The sequence below is a fragment of the Podarcis cretensis genome, assembly GCF_951804945.1.
Source record: "Podarcis cretensis genome assembly, chromosome: 16".
NCBI lineage: Eukaryota > Metazoa > Chordata > Lepidosauria > Squamata > Lacertidae > Podarcis > Podarcis cretensis.
The window spans coordinates 32,001,803-32,020,244 of record NC_137186.1 but is presented as its reverse complement, the minus strand read 5'-3'; the positions used below and the strand labels follow the sequence as shown (position 1 = coordinate 32,020,244).

Here is an 18,442-nt window from a genome sequence, read left to right as displayed (position 1 = left end):
GCGGCTCTGGCTCGCCAGAGCAGCGATGTCACGCTGGCCACGTGACCCGGAAGTGTCTCCAGACAGCGCTGGCCCCTGGCCTCTTAAGTGAGATGGGCGCACAACCCCAGAGTCTGTCAAGACTGGCCCGTACGGGCAGGGGTACCTTTACCTTTACTCTACCAACCTGTGCCAGGGTAGAGAAGAGGGGCCAAACCAAGTGCCTGGAGTGCTCCACCTGTTGAATGCCTTCCTTGCCAAGCTATGCTTTACCTGTTGGACCTCTGCCAGGGTAGAAAGGTAAAGGTAAAGGTAAAGGTACCCCTGCCCGTATGGGCCAGTCTTGACAGACTCTGGGGTTGTGCGCCCATCTCACTCAAGAGGCCAGGGGCCAGCGCTGTCCGGAGACACTTCCGGGTCACGTGGCCAGCGTGACAACGCTGCTCTGGCGAGCCAGAGCCGCACACGGAAACGCCGTTTACCTTCCCGCTGGTAAGCGGTCCCTATTTATCTACTTGCACCCGGAGGTGCTTTCGAACTGCTAGGTTGGCAGGCGCTGGGACCGAGCAGCGGGAGCGCACCCCGCCGCAGGGATTCGAACCGCCGACCTTTCGATCGGCAAGCCCTAGGCGCTGAGGCTTTAACCCACAGCGCCACCTGCGTCCCCCAGGGTAGAAAAGAGGGGCCCAAACCAAGTGCCTGGAATGCTCCACCTGTTAAATGCCTGCCTTGCCAAGCCATGCTCTACCAGTTGAACCTCTGCCAGGAAAGAGGAGAGGTGGGTGGCCCCTCCCTCTCCGGCCCCACCCATTGGGCAGGGCCCTTCCCACCGCGGACTCCTCCCCCGCGAGTCTCACCTACCCGGCCCCGAAGGCGACCCTTCTCCGCGCCGCCCGCCTGGCTCCTCCTCCTCCTCCTCCTCCTCCCTGGGCGACGGGGCGTCTGAGGCGGCGCGAGCAGGCAGCCAGGCACTCGCGCGGGCAGCCCCTGATCCGAGGCCGGGGTCCTCGTGAGGAAGCTGGGCTGCCGTACAGCATCATGGCGGCACTGTGCCGAGCGAGCCCGCGCTTCCTACGCAAGCCCGGGCTCTGCCGTACAGCGCGGGCCCTGTCTTCAGGTACGGGGATCCCCGATGGTCGATGGCGGGGGTCGCAGGCGGGCGGAGACGGAGCAGGCGCCTCTGCAAAGCTGGGCTGGAGAGGAGAGGACCCTGGCAGGCAGGAATCCAACCGGGGAAGCCTTCCCAGCCTGGGGTCCCGCCTTTGCATTCTCCCCTATTGGGGGAGGCTTTGCCTGTTGAATTCCTGCCTGCTGCACCACCGGTTTAAGCCACGGCAGTAGGAGGCAGGGAAGAAAAAGAGCAGCCAGCAATGGTCATTATTACGCTTAGAAAATCTGTGCCAGCTTTAGTCTATTTTATTGTGGTCTTAACTTTCTGTATGTTTTTAACTGGTCCAAATTTTTTAAGGGATACTTTTATTGCTTTATCTTTTTTTTGGAGGGGGGGCTGCTTTGTGTTTTTTTCTACACTGAAGCGGGGTGTGTGTGTGTGTGTATATATATATATCATAGCTGTCAACGTTTTCCCTTTTTTAAGGGAAATTCCCTTATTCTGAATAGGATTCCTCTCAAGAAAAGGGAAAAGTTGACAGCTATTATAATATATATATATACACACATACATACACACACACACACACACACACACACCAGTTGGACTTCTGCTAGGGTAGAGAAGAGGGGCCCAAACCAAGTGCCTGGAATGCTCCACCTGTTGAATGCCTGCCTTGCCAATTATAGGCAGGGTGTTTCAGAGCACATATCTTAGATGGGTGCCCTGTACTTCCTGCCTTGGCGCCTAAGCTATCAAGAAATTAGAAATAACACACAAAAACAGTGAGTGGGTACCATGATGGTTATTTACATTTTTGGATCTGCCAGTCCTCAGAGTAATTTAACAGTGCAAAAGGAAGAGTTTTAGTTGTTTGCCGAAGTATTTCTGTACCGCCAGAAATACGAGTTATCAAGGAGGTGTACAGTGTTGAACCCTAAAACACCATTTAAAAGATAAAATAAAAATGCTCAGGGGTGTACTGACTATTCAAAAATAAAAGTTAAACTGCTACAAAGGCATAAAAAGGTTTTTAAGAGACACTTGAAAGGCCATTTAGACCTCTGTAACATGAAAGACGGCTATCCATGCTGAATGATCTCAGTGACTGAGCTGGGATAAAAGGTCTGAGGTGCTCCTTAAAGTATGCTAGATCCAAATCCTTCAGGTTTTGTCAAGCAGGAGGATTGTGTCAACAAAGTACCCATTTGTAAATACAAATAATTGATTTCTGTCAACAGTTGATGGCCTGCCATCTACATAGACCTGCAAATGATAGGGTTCCCAACTATGAAATAAAATGAAAAAATCCAGTGACATCTTAAAAGACCAACCACTGTTTTGTGCTCTGTCCACAATAGCTTATGTTGCAATGGGTCTGTGTGCTTGCTTCCGCAGCACTCCACGCCAAACCATGGTTTAGTGTGAATCTGTGGGCTCCCGGTTTGTTCTGGGGTTTACAGGTTGTGGTTAGTCTGAAGAAAACTAAACCGCAAGCCTGGGTTTCAGTAACACAAAAGCCAGATAAGCCTGGCGTAAGCTTCCCTGAGTGTATCAGCATCTGTAATCTCTTTCCTGTCTTCACACTAAACCATGGTTTGACTTGCATGTGCAAAACAGGCCTATATGCAAGTCTCCACAAGGGCTTTTCTCTTGCTGTAGTAGCTTAAAATGTGTCAGCTATGAAATAATTTTAGGGACGCAGGTGGCGCTGTGGGTTAAAGCCTCAGCGCCTAGGGCTTGCCGATCGAAAGGTCGGCGGTTCGAATCCCTGCGGCGGGGTGCGCTCCCGCTGCTCGGTCCCAGCGCCTGCCAACCTAGCAGTTCGAAAGCACCTCCGGGTGCAAGTAGATAAATAGGGACCGCTTACCAGCGGGAAGGTAAACGGCGTTTCCGTGTGCGGCTCTGGCTCTGGCTCTGGCCAGAGCAGCGATGTCACGCTGGCCACGTGACCCGGAAGTGTCTCCGGACAGCGCTGGCCCCTGGCCTCTTAAGTGAGATGGGCGCACAACCCCAGAGTCTGTCAAGACTGGCCCGTACGGGCAGGGGTACCTTTACCTTTACCTTTACCTTTATGAAATAATTTTGGTACCTTCTTGCACGATTACATTCTTTCTCTGAAAGTTGTCTCTGTGAGGGGCCTTGTCACAAAGTCCACCAGTGTTATCACATCTTCACTCACCTGCCCATGTACCTGTCTTCTAAAATCTACCAACTGCAATTAGGCTCTTTTCTTGATTACCTGGTCGTGATTCACACTCGCTCCAGCTGACTTACTTTATCCGGGTGGCAAGGCCTAGTTCTTACTGTAGGGATCAACCTGTTTCTGACTTGTAGCTCTTCAAACTGCAGGTGTTCACTTACATAACTAGATGCACTATTGCAAATACAGTGGTACCTCTAGATACGAATGGGATCCGTTCCGGAGCCCCGTTTGAATCTAGAGGGAAACATATTATTGGTGGGGACTTTAATGCAAGGTTAGGCCATTCAGACGAACAGCTAATCAACGAAAGTGGAATGGGTCCCCTAAATGCTAATGATGAACATTGGCCCCTATTCAGGCGTCATTCACTTGACCCAATTACCAATTTTGCTGGTACATGTCTTTTTCTAATGGCACTTAGATTAAACCTTGTTATTTTAAACGGCCTCTCCTCAGGAGACTGCCCTGGCCAATTTACTTATTGGTCAGGCTTAAGGCATTCTGTTATTAACTACATTCTTGTCTCCCAAGAACTCTTTGATGAACATATTGAATTTACTGTAGATATAAGAACCGAAAGTGACCATCTACCTCTAAATCTTAAAAGGACTGAATTTTGGGAACCCTCTAGATGTGGGCTCGCCCCACAGACACCTGATCCTAATGTTTTACAACAAATAGGCATATCCAGAATTAAATGGTCCCCTTATGTTAATAACAACTTTAGCATTTGGACACAATCAGTGGAAGGTCAACTCCTCTGGGCTGATCTGACCTCCAACGATACTGAAGAGACCTCCCCAATTGACCATTATAATACATTAATCCAAAAACTCCAACCGTTATTATCAAGACTCAGGAGATCTAGCCACAATGAGTTACCTACCAACAAAAAATGGTTTGACCCCGAATGCATCCAGGCAAAACTTATACTCAGGGAATGCTTTAAGGTCTTCCAGCAAAATCCTAACCCCATTACTAAATTAAGTTACAACTTAAAAAAAAGAACTACAAAGAGTTACTAAAAACCAAAAAAAGAACTGCAGACTCTCTCATCTGGCAGGCCCTCATAAAAGCATCAATAGAAAAAGACAATACCAAATTCTGGAAAATTATCTCCAGTCAAACAAAAGCTCCTAACGAGGGCACAATAATCCCTGCAAACTCATGGGAAGAGCACTATAAAGTGCTGTTTAGGGAACATCGACCTCCTGCGCTGCTTAACATCTTTTTAGATAATGATACACTATGGCCCCCAACATCTGAAACTGAAATCACTTCGTTAATTCTACAAATGAAATCTGGCAAAGCCCCAGGAAGTGATTTCATTGTTGCTGAACTTCTGAAAGCGCAAATAAACTGGTGGGCCCCGGTTCTTGCAAATCTATTCTCATATATACATAAGACAACTGAAATTCCTAAAGATTGGGGACTGGCTATAATTGTTCCTATATTTAAAAAGGGCAACCCCTCTGATCCATCTAATTATAGACCAATTAGTCTTCTGAATGTGATCTGCAAACTTTATACAAAACACCTATGCCTAAAACTGTGTGAATGGCTAGACCATAATGATTTGCTAGAAATTGAACAAGCAGGATTTACATCTGGACGTTCCACCATTGATCACTGCTTAGTGTTAGATTATTTTGTTTATAAGTATGTGAAACATTGGAAAAAGTCACTGTATGTGGCCTTTGTGGACCTAAAGGCAGCATTTGATTCTGTATCCAGGGGTAGGCTCTGGGCCAAACTGGCCAATATGGGTATTAACAGAAGGTTACTACTTCTGATGATTAAGCTTCATGAGAACAATACCCTCCAGATAAGACTCGCACAGGACGGCAGACTCTCTAGAGAAATCCCAGTCCATAGAGGAGTTAGACAAGGATGTCTATTAGCCCCATTTTTATTTAACATCTATGTTAACTCCCTGGTCACATGTTGCCGTGAAATTGAAACCCATCCCCCCGTGTTCTCTAACGGCAGAAAAGTACCAGTTTTAATGTATGCGGATGACGCTGTTCTTCTCTGTCAAACCAAAGTGGGTCTGAAACGTGCCTTAGGAAAGTTTAGTGACCAATGTAACACTAGGCTGTTAACAATTAACTTTGCCAAAACCAAAATTGTACATTTTAACCGCTCCTTCAGGAAAGATAATTGGAGCGTAAAGGGAAACGCCATTGAACAGACTAAGATCTTCCAATACTTAGGCATTACTTTCTCTTATAATGCCAAATTGTCAACACACCTGACCACATCAGCTATATCAGCAGGAAGAAGTGCAAATGCCACCCTTAGATTATTCAGAAGGAAAGGAGCTGGCTTCCTCCCGATGGCCCTTAAAGTTTTCCAGGCAAAATCTTTAGCCCAACTTCTGTATGGCTCTCAAATTAGCCTTTCCGCCAACCTTAAGACTCTTGAAACAGTACAATCAAAATTCTTAAGATCATTATTTGCTACCCCAAAGTGCACACCTAATGCAGTCTTAAGGCAAGAGGCAGGACTGCCCAGAGTGGAATTAAAAGTCTGGGAGCAAGCAATATTCCTCTGGCTGAAAATCCATTACAATCCTAAGGGACTGTTACCTTACCTCCTGGCCACAGTTCCCTATCCTCCTTGGCTTATGCAGATAACTAACAAGATCAAACAAATTGGCCTAAACCCTGAAAATCTTTTTAATGGAACTCTGAACAAGGCAAAAGTAATTATCACTCAGAGACTTTACGATGTCGAATTACAACAAGAAGACGCCCTACTCCCGGAGACGTATAGATGTTTAAAAGCTTGGCCTAATTTTGCAGCTGCCCCTTACTTAACTAACATCACTAACGAAGCTTATAGATGGGCTTTCTCCAGAGCCCGCTTTGAGACAATGCCCTCAGCAGTGCTGTACGGCAAATTTACGCGGGCACCAATGCATGTGCGTCTCTGCCCCTGTATGTCTAATAAGGTAGAATCTGTCACTCACATCCTTCTATTTTGCGAATTTTATAGTGAAGAACGAGTTCAACTTATTTTGCCGCTTTTATCAAAATTTATACCCCTACAACATTATTTGGAATCCTCCCCCGAAATTCTACGAAAATACCTTCTGGAAGATTCCTCAAGCTCAATATCATATGAGGTGGCCAAATTTTGCACTCTAGCAATCAGGAAGCGTAAATCTCTTTTGTTGAATGGCACACTGCGAAGTTCCCTTGTGTAATTTTTTTTTTGATGTTGTTGATTTCCTTTTGTTTGACCTTGTGGTGTTCTGTGTCGCTGGCTTTTGCTGTAATGAAACTTTGGTAAACGTATCTAGTGATGGCACATCTTGTCACGCGCGTGTCCCTTTGCTCTGCTTCTGCGCAGGTGCGTGACGTCATTTTGTGCATCTGCGCATGCACAAGCGGCGAAACCCGGAAGTAACTAACTCCGTTACTTCCGGTTTGCCGCGGAGCGCAACTCGAATGCGCTCAACTTGAAGCACATTTAAGCCGAGGTAGGACTGTAAATTTTCCTGCGTAGCTGTCAGGGAGAACTATTGTAGACTTGCCTTTTACCTGATACAAAATCATAGAATTGTAGAGTCGGAAGGGACCCCAAGGGTCATCTAGTCCAAACCTCTGCAATGCAGGAATCTCAGCTTGATCACACACGACAGATGTCCATCCAACCTCAGCTTAAAAACATCCAAGGAAGGAAAGTCTGGCACTTCTTGTGGGAGTCTGTTCCACTGTCAAATGGCTCTTACTATGCTGTGCTTATGGGGAGATTTGTTGTTTTGGTTGGCACATTCATATACAGTCATATTTCGGGGTACAGACGCTTCAGGTTGCTTTGTTTCCTGCTTGGCAGGGGGTTGGACTCGATGGCCCTTGTGGTCTCTTCCAACTCTATGATTCTATGATTCTAGGTTGCATTTTTTTGGGTTATGGACCTGCTGAAACCCGGAAGTACCAGAATGGGTTACAGTGGTGCCTCGCAAGACAAAAAGAATCCGTTCCGCGAGTCTCTTCATCTAGCGTTTTTTTTGTCTTGCGAAGCAGATTAGCGGATTAGCGCTATTAGCGGCTTAGCGGATAAGCGGCTTAGTGGCTTAGAAAAAGGGGGGGAGGGAAAAAAAGTCGGAAAAACCCGCAAGACATTTTCGTCTTGCGAAGCAAGCCCATAGGGAAATTTGTCTTGCGAAGCACCTCCAAAACGGAAAACCCTTTCGTCTAGCGGGTTTTTCGTCTTGCGAGGCATTCGTCTTGTGGGGCACCACTGTACTTCTGGGTTTCAGCGGTCGCACATGCGCAGAAGCGCTAAATCACGCTTTGCGCATGCGCAGAAACGCCGAATCACAACCCGCGCATGTGCAGACATGGCACTGTGGGTTGCGAACGTGCCTCCCGCACGGATCACATTCGCAACCTGAGCGTCCACTGTACAGCCCAATTAACCACCGTCTCTGAGCAATTCACAGCTTTAATCTTTAATCGATCAAGTACAAAAGTAAGGAAACTGAGCAACAATCAAGTTTAAGAAACCTGTTGTATTCAGAAAAGCTTTTTTTGGAAGGGGGGTTTCCTTGATGTGAGCACCCATCCAGGCACTGCGGTGGTACAACATTCAAAATACAGTTAGACCCATTTTTAAAAGATCATAGCAATTTGAATATGGTATTTATCAACATTGCTAATTTGGCGGGGAGGTCCTTCGAACCACAGCAGGATCTGCTTCTGAGCTGACTCACCCGACTCACCCCAAAGGATCTAGTTTGTTAAGGCTGCTGGGAACTATAGCTCTGTGAGGGTGAACTACAGTTCCCAGCATTCTTTGGGGAAAGCCATATGTGTTAAGTGTAATTGTGTACACAGTCTGAATCTCTGTTTATAGAGATCAGCCTTGCAAGGGAAGATTCTTTTGCACCCGCTGCAATGCAGTATATTCTTTTGACTGCCAACTGTCTTAACCAATTTTAATCTTGCATTTATATATATATTTTTAATCTTATATTTTTGCATTGTTTTCACCTCCCCGGGACCTTGTGGTGAAGGATAGGTAGGAAAGCTAATAGACGGTTATTCTGATAATACTAAGTACACAGGAACAGAGTTCGACCATTGGTCTATCCAGCTCAGTACTGTCTTATACACTGACCGACTTCAGCTCTCCAGGGTTTCAGACAAGGGGGTCTCACCCAGCCCTACCTGAAAATGCCGGAGATTTGAACCCGGGACCTTCCGCAATGTGAACCAGGTGCTCCACCACTAAGCTGCTGCCCTCCCCTAAAATAATACAGTGGTACCTCAGGTTACATATGCTTCAGGTTACATACACTTCAGGTTATATACGCTGCAGATTACAGGCTTCACTAACCCAGAAATAGTACCTCAGGTTAAGAACTTTGCTTCAGGATGAGAACAGAAATCGTGCTCCGGCAGTGTGGCAGCAGCAGGAGGCCCCATTAGCTAAAGTGGTGCTTCAGGTTAAGAACAGTTAACCTGAGGTACCACTGTAGTAATAATTATTATTATTATTATTATTATTATTATTATTATTATTATTATTTATACCCTGCCCGTCTATCTGGGTTTCCCCAGCCACTCTGGGCTGCTTCCAACAGAATATTAAAATACCATACAGTGGTACCTTGGGTTAAGTACTTAATTCGTTCCGGAGGTCCATTCTTAACCTGAAACTGTTCTTAACCTGAAGCACCACTTTAGCTAATGGGGCCTCCCGCTGCCGCCGTGCCGCCAGAGCACAATTTCTGTTCTCATCCTGAAGCAAAGTTCTTAACCCAAGGTACTATTTCTGGGTTAGTGGAGTCTGTAACCTAAAGCGTCTGTAACCCGTCTATTAAACATTAAAAAGCTTCCCTAAACTAAAATAGAAACTGCAAACAGAATCACACCCTAAATAAACACCTTCTTACTGAGCTGCCACACCCCATAACCTAGGGAATGTCCAATCTATTATCAGTCTTCCTACATACCTTTTTTTCCTCTTCCCTCTTTTGCCTGCCGGGAAGATGCTAAAGGTGTGAGAGACAGGCAGGAGAGAAACCAGTCTGCTTTGGAAGCCAGGAGTGGAAGCGGCCGGCCGGCTGTCACATCCGCTTGGGTTTGATGGCCTGTAACGTTCCCTCCATCCCTCTGATACTATTATATTTGCTTTGTTGTTATGCAATCTGGCCAATTTTGGGGGCCGTCTGAGGCGACTCGGGGAGGGCTGGCTCGATTTGGATACTGCTTGTGCTCCTCAGCAAAACTTCAGCAATCTGATGGTTGATAGGGTTTCTTTTCGGTTGTTTTGTTGTTTTGTTTTTTTTTTTGGCTAAATCTCATTTCCTCCCTTGTACACCCAGCGATGATAATGTGTCAGGCTTAAAAATAATCACTGCTTTGGTGTTTGTTTGTTTTTTGCACCACGGCCTATCTAGCAAATAAACCTCAAGAAAAACAAACCTTTTCCCTCTCAAACAATTCCCAAGGCTTTCTTAAAGAGCGCAGACCACAAAGCTGTTTTCCCCCCTCCCTCGTAACCATTTCGGTCACTGAAATATGTGACAGGCGGGGTTAGTCTCCCTCTCCCCGGCACAAATAAACAGATGGAAATTGGGGGACACTTTTGACCCAGCTCCTGTCATAAGAGTCTCACTGTGTTCTATGATGACTTATCATCTGAGAATGCAATTAAAACATGTCTTTTCTGCACTGTTTTCCAAACTCAGCATGCTCGATTCGGAAATTTCTAGATTCTCAGTGCCAGGTTATGTGATGTCCTTGCTTGGAGCTGTTTTGTACTTTTCCTGCATGCTCCTGCCTAGAATGGGTGGGGAAAGCTGAGGTAATATTTTCTACTGTTGCAACAGCCTTGCAAGAGCACAAACAGGCCCATTGCAAAGAAATTTCTCTGTGATTCTCTCTGTTTCTGTCTGTCATTCTGAAGCTCAGCAAAAAAAAAAAAGGGGGGGGGGAAGAGATTTGTGATACAACATCTACAATTTTACAGCTGAAAATAGGAGCATTCTTGGGGGGGACCAGGACCATCCAAATACTGATACCATAGATTTTTGCGCTGAACAACCCTCGTAATAGTAAATAAACCATAGTTAAGCCAAGGGGGTAGTTCAGACAATCAACTTTAACTATGGTTAAACTAAACCATGGTTAACTGTTATATGTGAACCAGGGCATTACTGAAAGTTCTGTTCCAGGTGTGTGAAACATTGGGCCCTCCAGATGTTGCAGAACTACCTCTCCCATGATCCCTGGCCATTGGCCACGCTTGCTATGGCTGATGGGAGTTGTAGTTCAGCAACATCTAAGGAACAAAAGGTTCCCAGCACCTGTTCAACTCCATGTACCGCAGGGCGAGCAACCTGTAACCACCCCCGCCAAGATAATAATAATAATAATAATAATAATAATAATAATAATAATAAATTTTTTATTTATACCCCGCACTTCCTGGTTCAGAAAACCGAGCTCAAGGCGGCTAACAACAAATTTAAAACACAATTGTGATACAACAAAAAACAGCATAAAATACAGTATAAAAGCGTGAATAACAATAAATTCAAAGTTCAAAAATCAATTTAGGGGAAAATCTATCCAATAAACATTAGATGATCACCAGGGCTAGCTGGCTAAATTAGTCCTATTTGGGCCAGCGTGGAGAGCAGGGGAGAATTAGCTGTGGGATCCCAGAGCGGGTAATCTTCATAAAAAGGGGAGGGGAGGGAAGGAAGGGGAATAAAAGATCAGGCTAAATTCAAATTGAAAGCCAGGCGGAATAGCTCTGTCTTACAGGCTCTGCGGAAGGAAGTCAGATCCTGCAGGGTCCTGGTCTCATGGGACAGAGCATTCCACCAGGTCGGAGCCATCACTGAGAAGGCCTCACCCTGGTGGAGGATAATCTGACTTCCTTAGGGCCCAGGACCTCTAAACTATGATTATTCATGGACCTTAAGGTCCTCTGCGGGGCATACCAGGAGAGGCGGTTCTGTAAATATGAGTGCCCTAAGCTGGATAACAAAATAGACCAACCAAATATCAGGCTGCCTCTTCAGATACTTAGCATCATCTCTCCTGGATTGTGCTATTAAAATAAATTTAAAAATCTTCCCTCCTTTCTCTCTTTCAGAGAAGCACGAGTATGATCTCCTAGTCGTCGGGGGAGGATCTGGTGGCCTTGCTTGCGCGAAAGAAGGTAATTCATGCGCAGTTGTGAGGCGCCCTAACTTTGCTCGGGATAATTGCCAAAGGGGTTGAGAATAAAACTGTCAACATCATAGCACCATTCTATAAATCAATGGAATACGAATACTGTGGGAGAGCAGGGGGTAGAGGAGGAAGACTCTGCGTAGACGAGGAAGAATTAAAGGAGGAAAAAGGGGCTTACAATCCACATTAAGCACAAAGGGCTTGTCCACACTTCCACTTGTGGTCTGAACTGCTTTCCACTTGAACCATACTTTTCTAGGCATGGGTCAAAGCGGTCCCGCCTTCCCCCTTCCACTTCCCCTGGAAAACCTGCTCTTTGGTTCTGAGATCGGAACAAATGACTAACCACAGAAAACCCGATTGCTGTTTGTTCCAATTGAGCACTAAAGATCAGGTTTTCCTGAGGGAAGGAGGCAGGGCATACAGAGATGTGGATAATCTATCAGTGGCTATTCGCCACAACGGCTATGCTCTGTCTCCACTGTTGGGGACACTATGCCTCTAAATATCTGTTTTGCTAGGAATTTCAGGTGGGCAGAGCACTGTGGCGCTCAGGTCCTCCTTTTGAGCTTCCTGGTTGCCCGTTTCGAGAACAAGGTGCTGGATTTTGGCCCGATTTATTATCATGGCTCTCCTTGGGTTGAGTTATCTCAACATTATCTCTGCCTGACCTTTCACCCAAAAGGGGTAATGAAATTCACCATGCTGTAGCAAGGTCTGCACCTGTAAATCATTATTGCAATGTGTTAGTTGGCAGTTCATCCAAGGGTGATCCTCCCAGCTGCTTTTGTTGCTCTAAAGGTAAAGGTAAAGGGACCCCTGACCATTAGGTCCAGTCGAGACCGACTCTGGGGTTGTGGCGCTCATCTCGCTTTATTGGCCGAGGGAGCCGGCATACAGCTTCCGAGTCATGTGGTCAGCATGACTAAGCTGCTTCTGGCGAACCAGAGCAGCGCACGGAAACAGTCTTTATCTTCCCGCTGGAGCGGTACCTATTTATCTACTAGTACTTTGACGTGGTTTTGAACTGCTAGGTTGGCAGGAGCAGGGACCGAGCAACGGGAGCTCACCCCGTCTCGGGGGTTCGAACCGCCAGCCTTCTGATCGGCAAGTCCTAGGCTTTGTGGTTTAACCCACAGCACCACCCGCATCCTTTTGTTGCTCTAGCTCAGGGTTATTAGCCAGTCTGGTTCCCCCATATGTTTTTGGACTCCCAACTGCAATCAGCTCTGGCCAGCATGACCAGTCAGGAACAATGGGAGTTGTGGTCCAGCAGAACCTAGGTGGCCTTTCCTTTGTGGGGCTGCAGACGACTGCTTGTCTGGCTTGCCTTTAATGGAGGGCTTGTGATTCCCACTGCACTGACTGGCTTGGGGCTGGGGCAGCAGGTGTTATCAGATGAGGAAGAGGGGCAGGAAGACATGGATGGTGCCATAGGCAAAGAGCAGCTTGAGAGGGAGGATGGAGGCCCTTTGCCCCTCTGCTGCATCCCAGAGGTTGCAATTAAGAGTCAAGCAGCAGTAGTGTTTAATGTAGATCACAGGAGCCAAAGTATTCCCTCCTGGTTTTGTTGGACTACAACTCCAATCAACCCTAACCATTGGCTATGCTGGTTGGGACTGATGGAAATTATAGCCCAAAACATCCAGAGAGAGATTACCGTACTTTTCTGTGTGTAACACGCCCCCTTGTATAACACGCTCCCCCCCCCCCCATTTTGGGGATTCCGATTTCAGAAAATGGCCCAAAGTTGTTGCTTTTTGGGGAAGGATTGAGAAGAGTTGTTGAGTTTTTTTGTGGGGGGGGGATGCAGTAAATCACTAGCCCGACGATTGCAATCGCTCGCATCTGCTACAAGCGTCTACCTGATCACCGACAGCAGAAGTAAATAGCAGCTCTTGACGCGGCAACCAATCGCACACCCATTTCCCACAGCCAATACAAAGCGACCCTTCGCCGCAGCCACCAATCACACTTCAGTTCGCCAGTGACAATATGCAGCTCACGGTTGCAACCAATCACCCGTCACCCCTACCCACTACCCATGTATAAGACGCCCCCAGTTTTTAAACCTTGTTTTTGAATAAAAATAAACCCCTAGTCTTATACACGGAAAAGTACAGTACATTGGCTACCTCTGGCCTGATTTATTGTGGAACATCATAATGTCACAGCAAAGTTACCATCACTGAAATTGAGAATGAAAATAAGGGAACAGCGTATTGGCCAGCTCTTGGTTATTTTATTGTGTTACTGTATTCTAAATTTTAGTTATTGTGTATTCTAATGGGCTATTGGATATTACTTTATTGTTCATTTTATAGCTATGCTTCTATGCTTCTTTGTACAGTAGTGCCTCACAAGACGAAATTAATCCATTCCGTGAGGCTCTTCGTATAGCGGTTTTTTCGTCTTGCGAAGCAAGCCCATTGACAGCTTAGCGGATTAGCGCTATTAGCGGTTTAGCGGCTTTTAGCGGATCAGCTGTTAAGCGGCTTATCAGCGGATCAGCTGATAAGCGGCTTAGCGGCTTAGGAAAAGGGGGGGGAAAGGGGGGGAAACCCGCAGGGACTCGCAAGACATTTCGTCTTGCGAAGCAAGTCCATAGGGAAATTCGTTTTGCGAAGCGCCTCCAAAACGGAAAACCCTTTCGTCTAGCGGGTTTTCCGTCTTGCGAGGCGTTCGTCTTGCGGGGCACCACTGTATTGGATCAAATTTTTAGGATGTGTGTGACCTTCATTGTATTTTGTTTGTTAGTTTCTTCTGCTTGTAAACTGCCTTGTGCCTAGTAATATAGAAAGGCGGTATACAAATTAAAAGTGAGAATGAAGTGAAATGAAATTGAATGCGCTGTAAGGTGCGGTGGATGTTGGGTACAGGCAGTGGCAAAACTAACTCGCCAAAGCAAACCGGCCGCCCCCCCCCCCCCAACATTGGCACCCTAATAGTGATGCTTTACTTTTTCCTTTAAAATAACTGTGTGATTTCTTTTTATTTCTGAAGCTTCCCAATTTGGAAAGAAGGTAGCTGTGTTAGATTATGTGGAACCTTCTCCGAAGGGTAAGAAACAATTCAGCCATCATCACCATCATCATGTAATATCTTGTTATGTATCTGTGGTTGCTGAACGCTTGGGTTTAATCAATGTTTAGGATATAATTCGAACTGGTACGTCGTTATGACTGGCAATAGCCAGACTCCTGCGTATTTAAGAGAGGGGTTAGCCACTGTCAACCCCCTGGAATTAAAGGTAAAGGTAAAGGTACCCCTGCCCGTACGGGCCAGTCTTGACAGACTCTGGGGTTGTGCGCCCATCTCACTTAAGAGGCCAGGGGCCAGCACTGTCCGGAGACACTTCCGGGTCACGTGGCCAGCGTGACATCGCTGCTCTGGCGAGCCAGAGCCGCACACGGAAACGCCGTTTACCTTCCCGCTGGTAAGCGGTCCCTATTTATCTACTTGCACCCGGAGGTGCTTTCGAACTGCTAGGTTGGCAGGCGCTGGGACCGAGCAGCGGGAGCGCACCCCGCCGCAGGGATTTGAACCGCCGACCTTTCGATCGGCAAGTCCTAGGCGCTGAGGCTTTAACCCACAGCGCCACCTGCGTCCCCAACCCCCTGGAATTAGCATAGAGTTAACCCAGGAATGGCTTCATGAGTTGTGCCTTGGACATTGCAATCCTAGCAAAATCAACAAGTGTTAATGGATTGGACAGACTTCTTTGTGAGGTGAAGGCCTGGGGGCAGGGAGGAATAAACAATTAGGGAGTTCAGAGCATCAAAGCATTAGGCATTAACACAACACAGGATCAAAGGAAATAGGTGTGAGAATGCAGATGTGAGGCCTCTTCCTGAGGTAGAAATGGAAAGCTGGGAAGCTATAGGGTTGGGGTCAAAAGGGATGTAACCAGGAAGCAGAGAAAAGAACAGTAACGCTGGATTGTGCCCTGCAGCCCAGGATAGGCTGCAGAGAAAGGATGGTGCTGGGTTTTTGTTGCTACTGCTATGAAATAAGCTGTCACATCTTGGGGTGCTGCTGCTACGAGCCCCTCCATAAGTAGGCTCATGTTCAGCGAAAGATTCCAGCATTGCAGGGGGTTAGACTAGATGACGCTTGTGGTCCCTTCCAACTCTACAATTTTATGATTTTATAAATGTGTAAATAAGCCTTATATGATCAAGACGCTATAGCCGTAATCCTGCCTCATTGCCAAAGGTACGCCTGCACCAACTGGAATCTTGTGTAGTGGCTCAGTGAAGTTTGGAGTGGCACGTAACAATATGAATCAAAATACAGATTGGTTTTAGGAAGTTTTCACTGTTTTCGGACGGTGTTGTATTTGCTTTAAGTTGTGTATCTCTTTGCCACCCTGGGCTCCTTGGGGAGGAAAGGTGGGGCCTAAATTCAAATAATAACAATATTTATATATGTCGTTTTAAGGACAGGCTGGGGCACTGAACACATGCGTCCGTTTTTTTTGTTTTTCCGCAGGAACCAAATGGGGTCTTGGCGGAACCTGTGTGAATGTTGGTTGCATTCCTAAGAAGCTGATGCACCAAGCAGCTCTTCTGGGAAGTTCTCTCAAAGACGCCCAGCGCTATGGCTGGAATGTATCCTATCCCGTGAATCATGACTGGTAAAATGAATCCCATTTATCTGCTTTACTGAAGGGATGGGGGAATTTGTAGTTGTTTCTAAACTACGACTCCCATCATCTCTGACCACAGGCCTTGCCAGCTGGAAGTGCTGGAATTTGGAGTCTTTACAACATCTGGAGGCCCACAGATTCCCCATTCCTACTTTAGGGTGTTCCACATATATGCGATGAAGGGAGCAACACATTTCTTCTGGAATAACTAAGAACTGTGGTCATTTGTTTTGGGATAACAAACCTGGACGCAGTCTGTCCAGTACACATAATACTCTGCCCCGATGCCTCACATCTTGTTCTGGGGAGGCCTGGAGTCCATGGGGATAGGGTGTGGGGAGCAGTCCTAGACTTAACTTGCCACATCTGCATTGTACATTTAAAATACAGTGAACGCTCGGGTTGCGAACATGATCCACATGGGAGGCACGTTTGCAACCTGCAGCGTTGCGTCTGGGCACACACGGGTCGCGATTCGGCGCTTCTGCGCATGTGCAAAGCGTGATTTAGTGCTTCTGTGCGAGCGCCGAAACCCGGAACTAACCCGTTCCGGTACTTCCAGGTTCGACGCGGTGCACAACCCGAAAAAGCACAACCTGAAGCGTTTCTAACCTGAGGTATGACTGTACTACCATATCGTTTTAAACAGGGCTTCCACAAAAGCATCCTACGAATTGTCGTTTCTTTTTTCTTTTTTTTTAATAATATTTATTAAAGATTTTCAAATATAACAGAAAAAGAAAAACATCCAAATTTAAAACCTTATTTTCATTGGCATCTTTCCAGGACTTCCCCTCCCCTCCCCCTCTTGTATTCCAATTCTTTCAAAGAGATTCAACAAATTCTTACCCCAAATTTTAAAATTATTATCATTGGCCCAATTTAAAAAAAATATTTTCCCATCCCCTAAAATCGACCTGTTCCCTTCCACAAGTTCCCGTCTTTAATATGCAATACAGATTAAGATAAACAGAAAGATTAAAAAAAAAGAATAAAATGTAATTTAACACCCTTTGGATTCCAAATTTCCCTCCCCCCTTTCCCGGTTGCGTTCCCAATGTCCATCAATGTCTACTGTCATCCTGGAGCTCCCACATCTAAACCACAGTCCTTCACCAGTCCGCTTTGCCGTCTTTTTATTAGTCTTTGCCATCTTTTGGTCATCTTTGGTTTCACATGTCCAATCTTGGAAGGAGTCTATCTTCCAACTTTGTCCAGTTCTTGTTATTCTTATTGTTCTTGTTGTTCTCTCTCCTCCTCTCCCCCCCCCCTGCTCTCCTGCACAAATGTTCTAATTCCAAAAAGCTTCTAATTCCTCTGCAGAGGCTTTGTTATTCAGGAACAAAACATTACGTCAAGTCCCTTCCATTCTTCAATAGATAAATCTATTGTCTCCTTTAGTGTGTAGACCTCTGTAGACAAAATAGTGTTCCATTTCTGCAGTTTCCCAGGCGATAAAAAGTCCTATTCAAATTCGATGCCAACAATACTTGTAGTGTCCCACAGCTCCTCTAGTTTCCTTCCCGATCACACCCAACAGTCAAAGTAACTTATTATTCCTTGTTTTAAACAATTTATATCCAATTTGTAACAAATGTGACCAGCAAAGTCCTCGTAACAAAGTTCTCTTTTTGTTCTTCCGCTTTGACAGCTCCTTTGACAGCTGTCAAAACCTCTATTTCTCCTCTCCCGGCGCTCTTTCAGATCGCTCCCGGGGTTTCCGGGGGGGGGGGTTGCATTTTAATTCACATTCCACTTTCTCCTCCAGCCTAGTCTTATAATTTTCCATCGCGAAGTTAATAACTTTATCAAAAAAAGGTTACACTCGATCTTAGTTGTCAAATCCTTTGCTTTAGCTCCTCTACAACAGGGGGGAGGCTGACTTCCTTTTTGCACCTCCCCCGCTCGCTCCGAATTTAAATAGAATTTTTCCCCTTTTTTAATCCAAGTTCCAATTACTCACGGGTTATTCTTTTAAAGACCAAATTTTCAATGGAAGAAGTCAGCGCTCTCCGTCGAATGGCATGCGGCTTCGCTCGGCAGGGGAAGCGGAGGACTCACAGCACCCCCCCCCCCGTCACCCGCTCCGCAGCCTTTAAAAAGGCTCCTTCGCGGGTCGGGGGGGCGCAAACGGTGCCCGCCAAGTCACCATGCCCATGAGTTTCAGCGCCCATGGTTTTTGAGGGTCCCCGCGTCGTCGGCGCGGTAGGACCCAGCCCCTGCCGAGCAGGCTCCCTCCGAAGCTCGGAGGGAGTCCGCCATTCGGCGATGGCGCCAACCCGGAAGTCCCCGAAGCGTTT

At 46.4% G+C, this 18,442-nt stretch overlaps 1 protein-coding gene across 1 annotated transcript in view; it reads left to right on the top strand.

Annotated features, from left to right (window-relative positions):
* The first annotated feature begins 960 nt into the window (after positions 1-960).
* Positions 961-18,442, top strand: part of TXNRD2 (thioredoxin reductase 2) — a 71,170-nt gene continuing 53,688 nt past the window's right edge. Inside the window, exons 1-4 of the mRNA XM_079956844.1 lie at positions 961-1,096; positions 11,415-11,480; positions 14,498-14,554; positions 15,986-16,130. Coding sequence (XP_079812970.1) covers positions 1,018-1,096; positions 11,415-11,480; positions 14,498-14,554; positions 15,986-16,130 — 347 coding nt within the window. The 5' untranslated portion in view covers positions 961-1,017. The remainder of the gene's footprint in view (positions 1,097-11,414; positions 11,481-14,497; positions 14,555-15,985; positions 16,131-18,442) is intronic.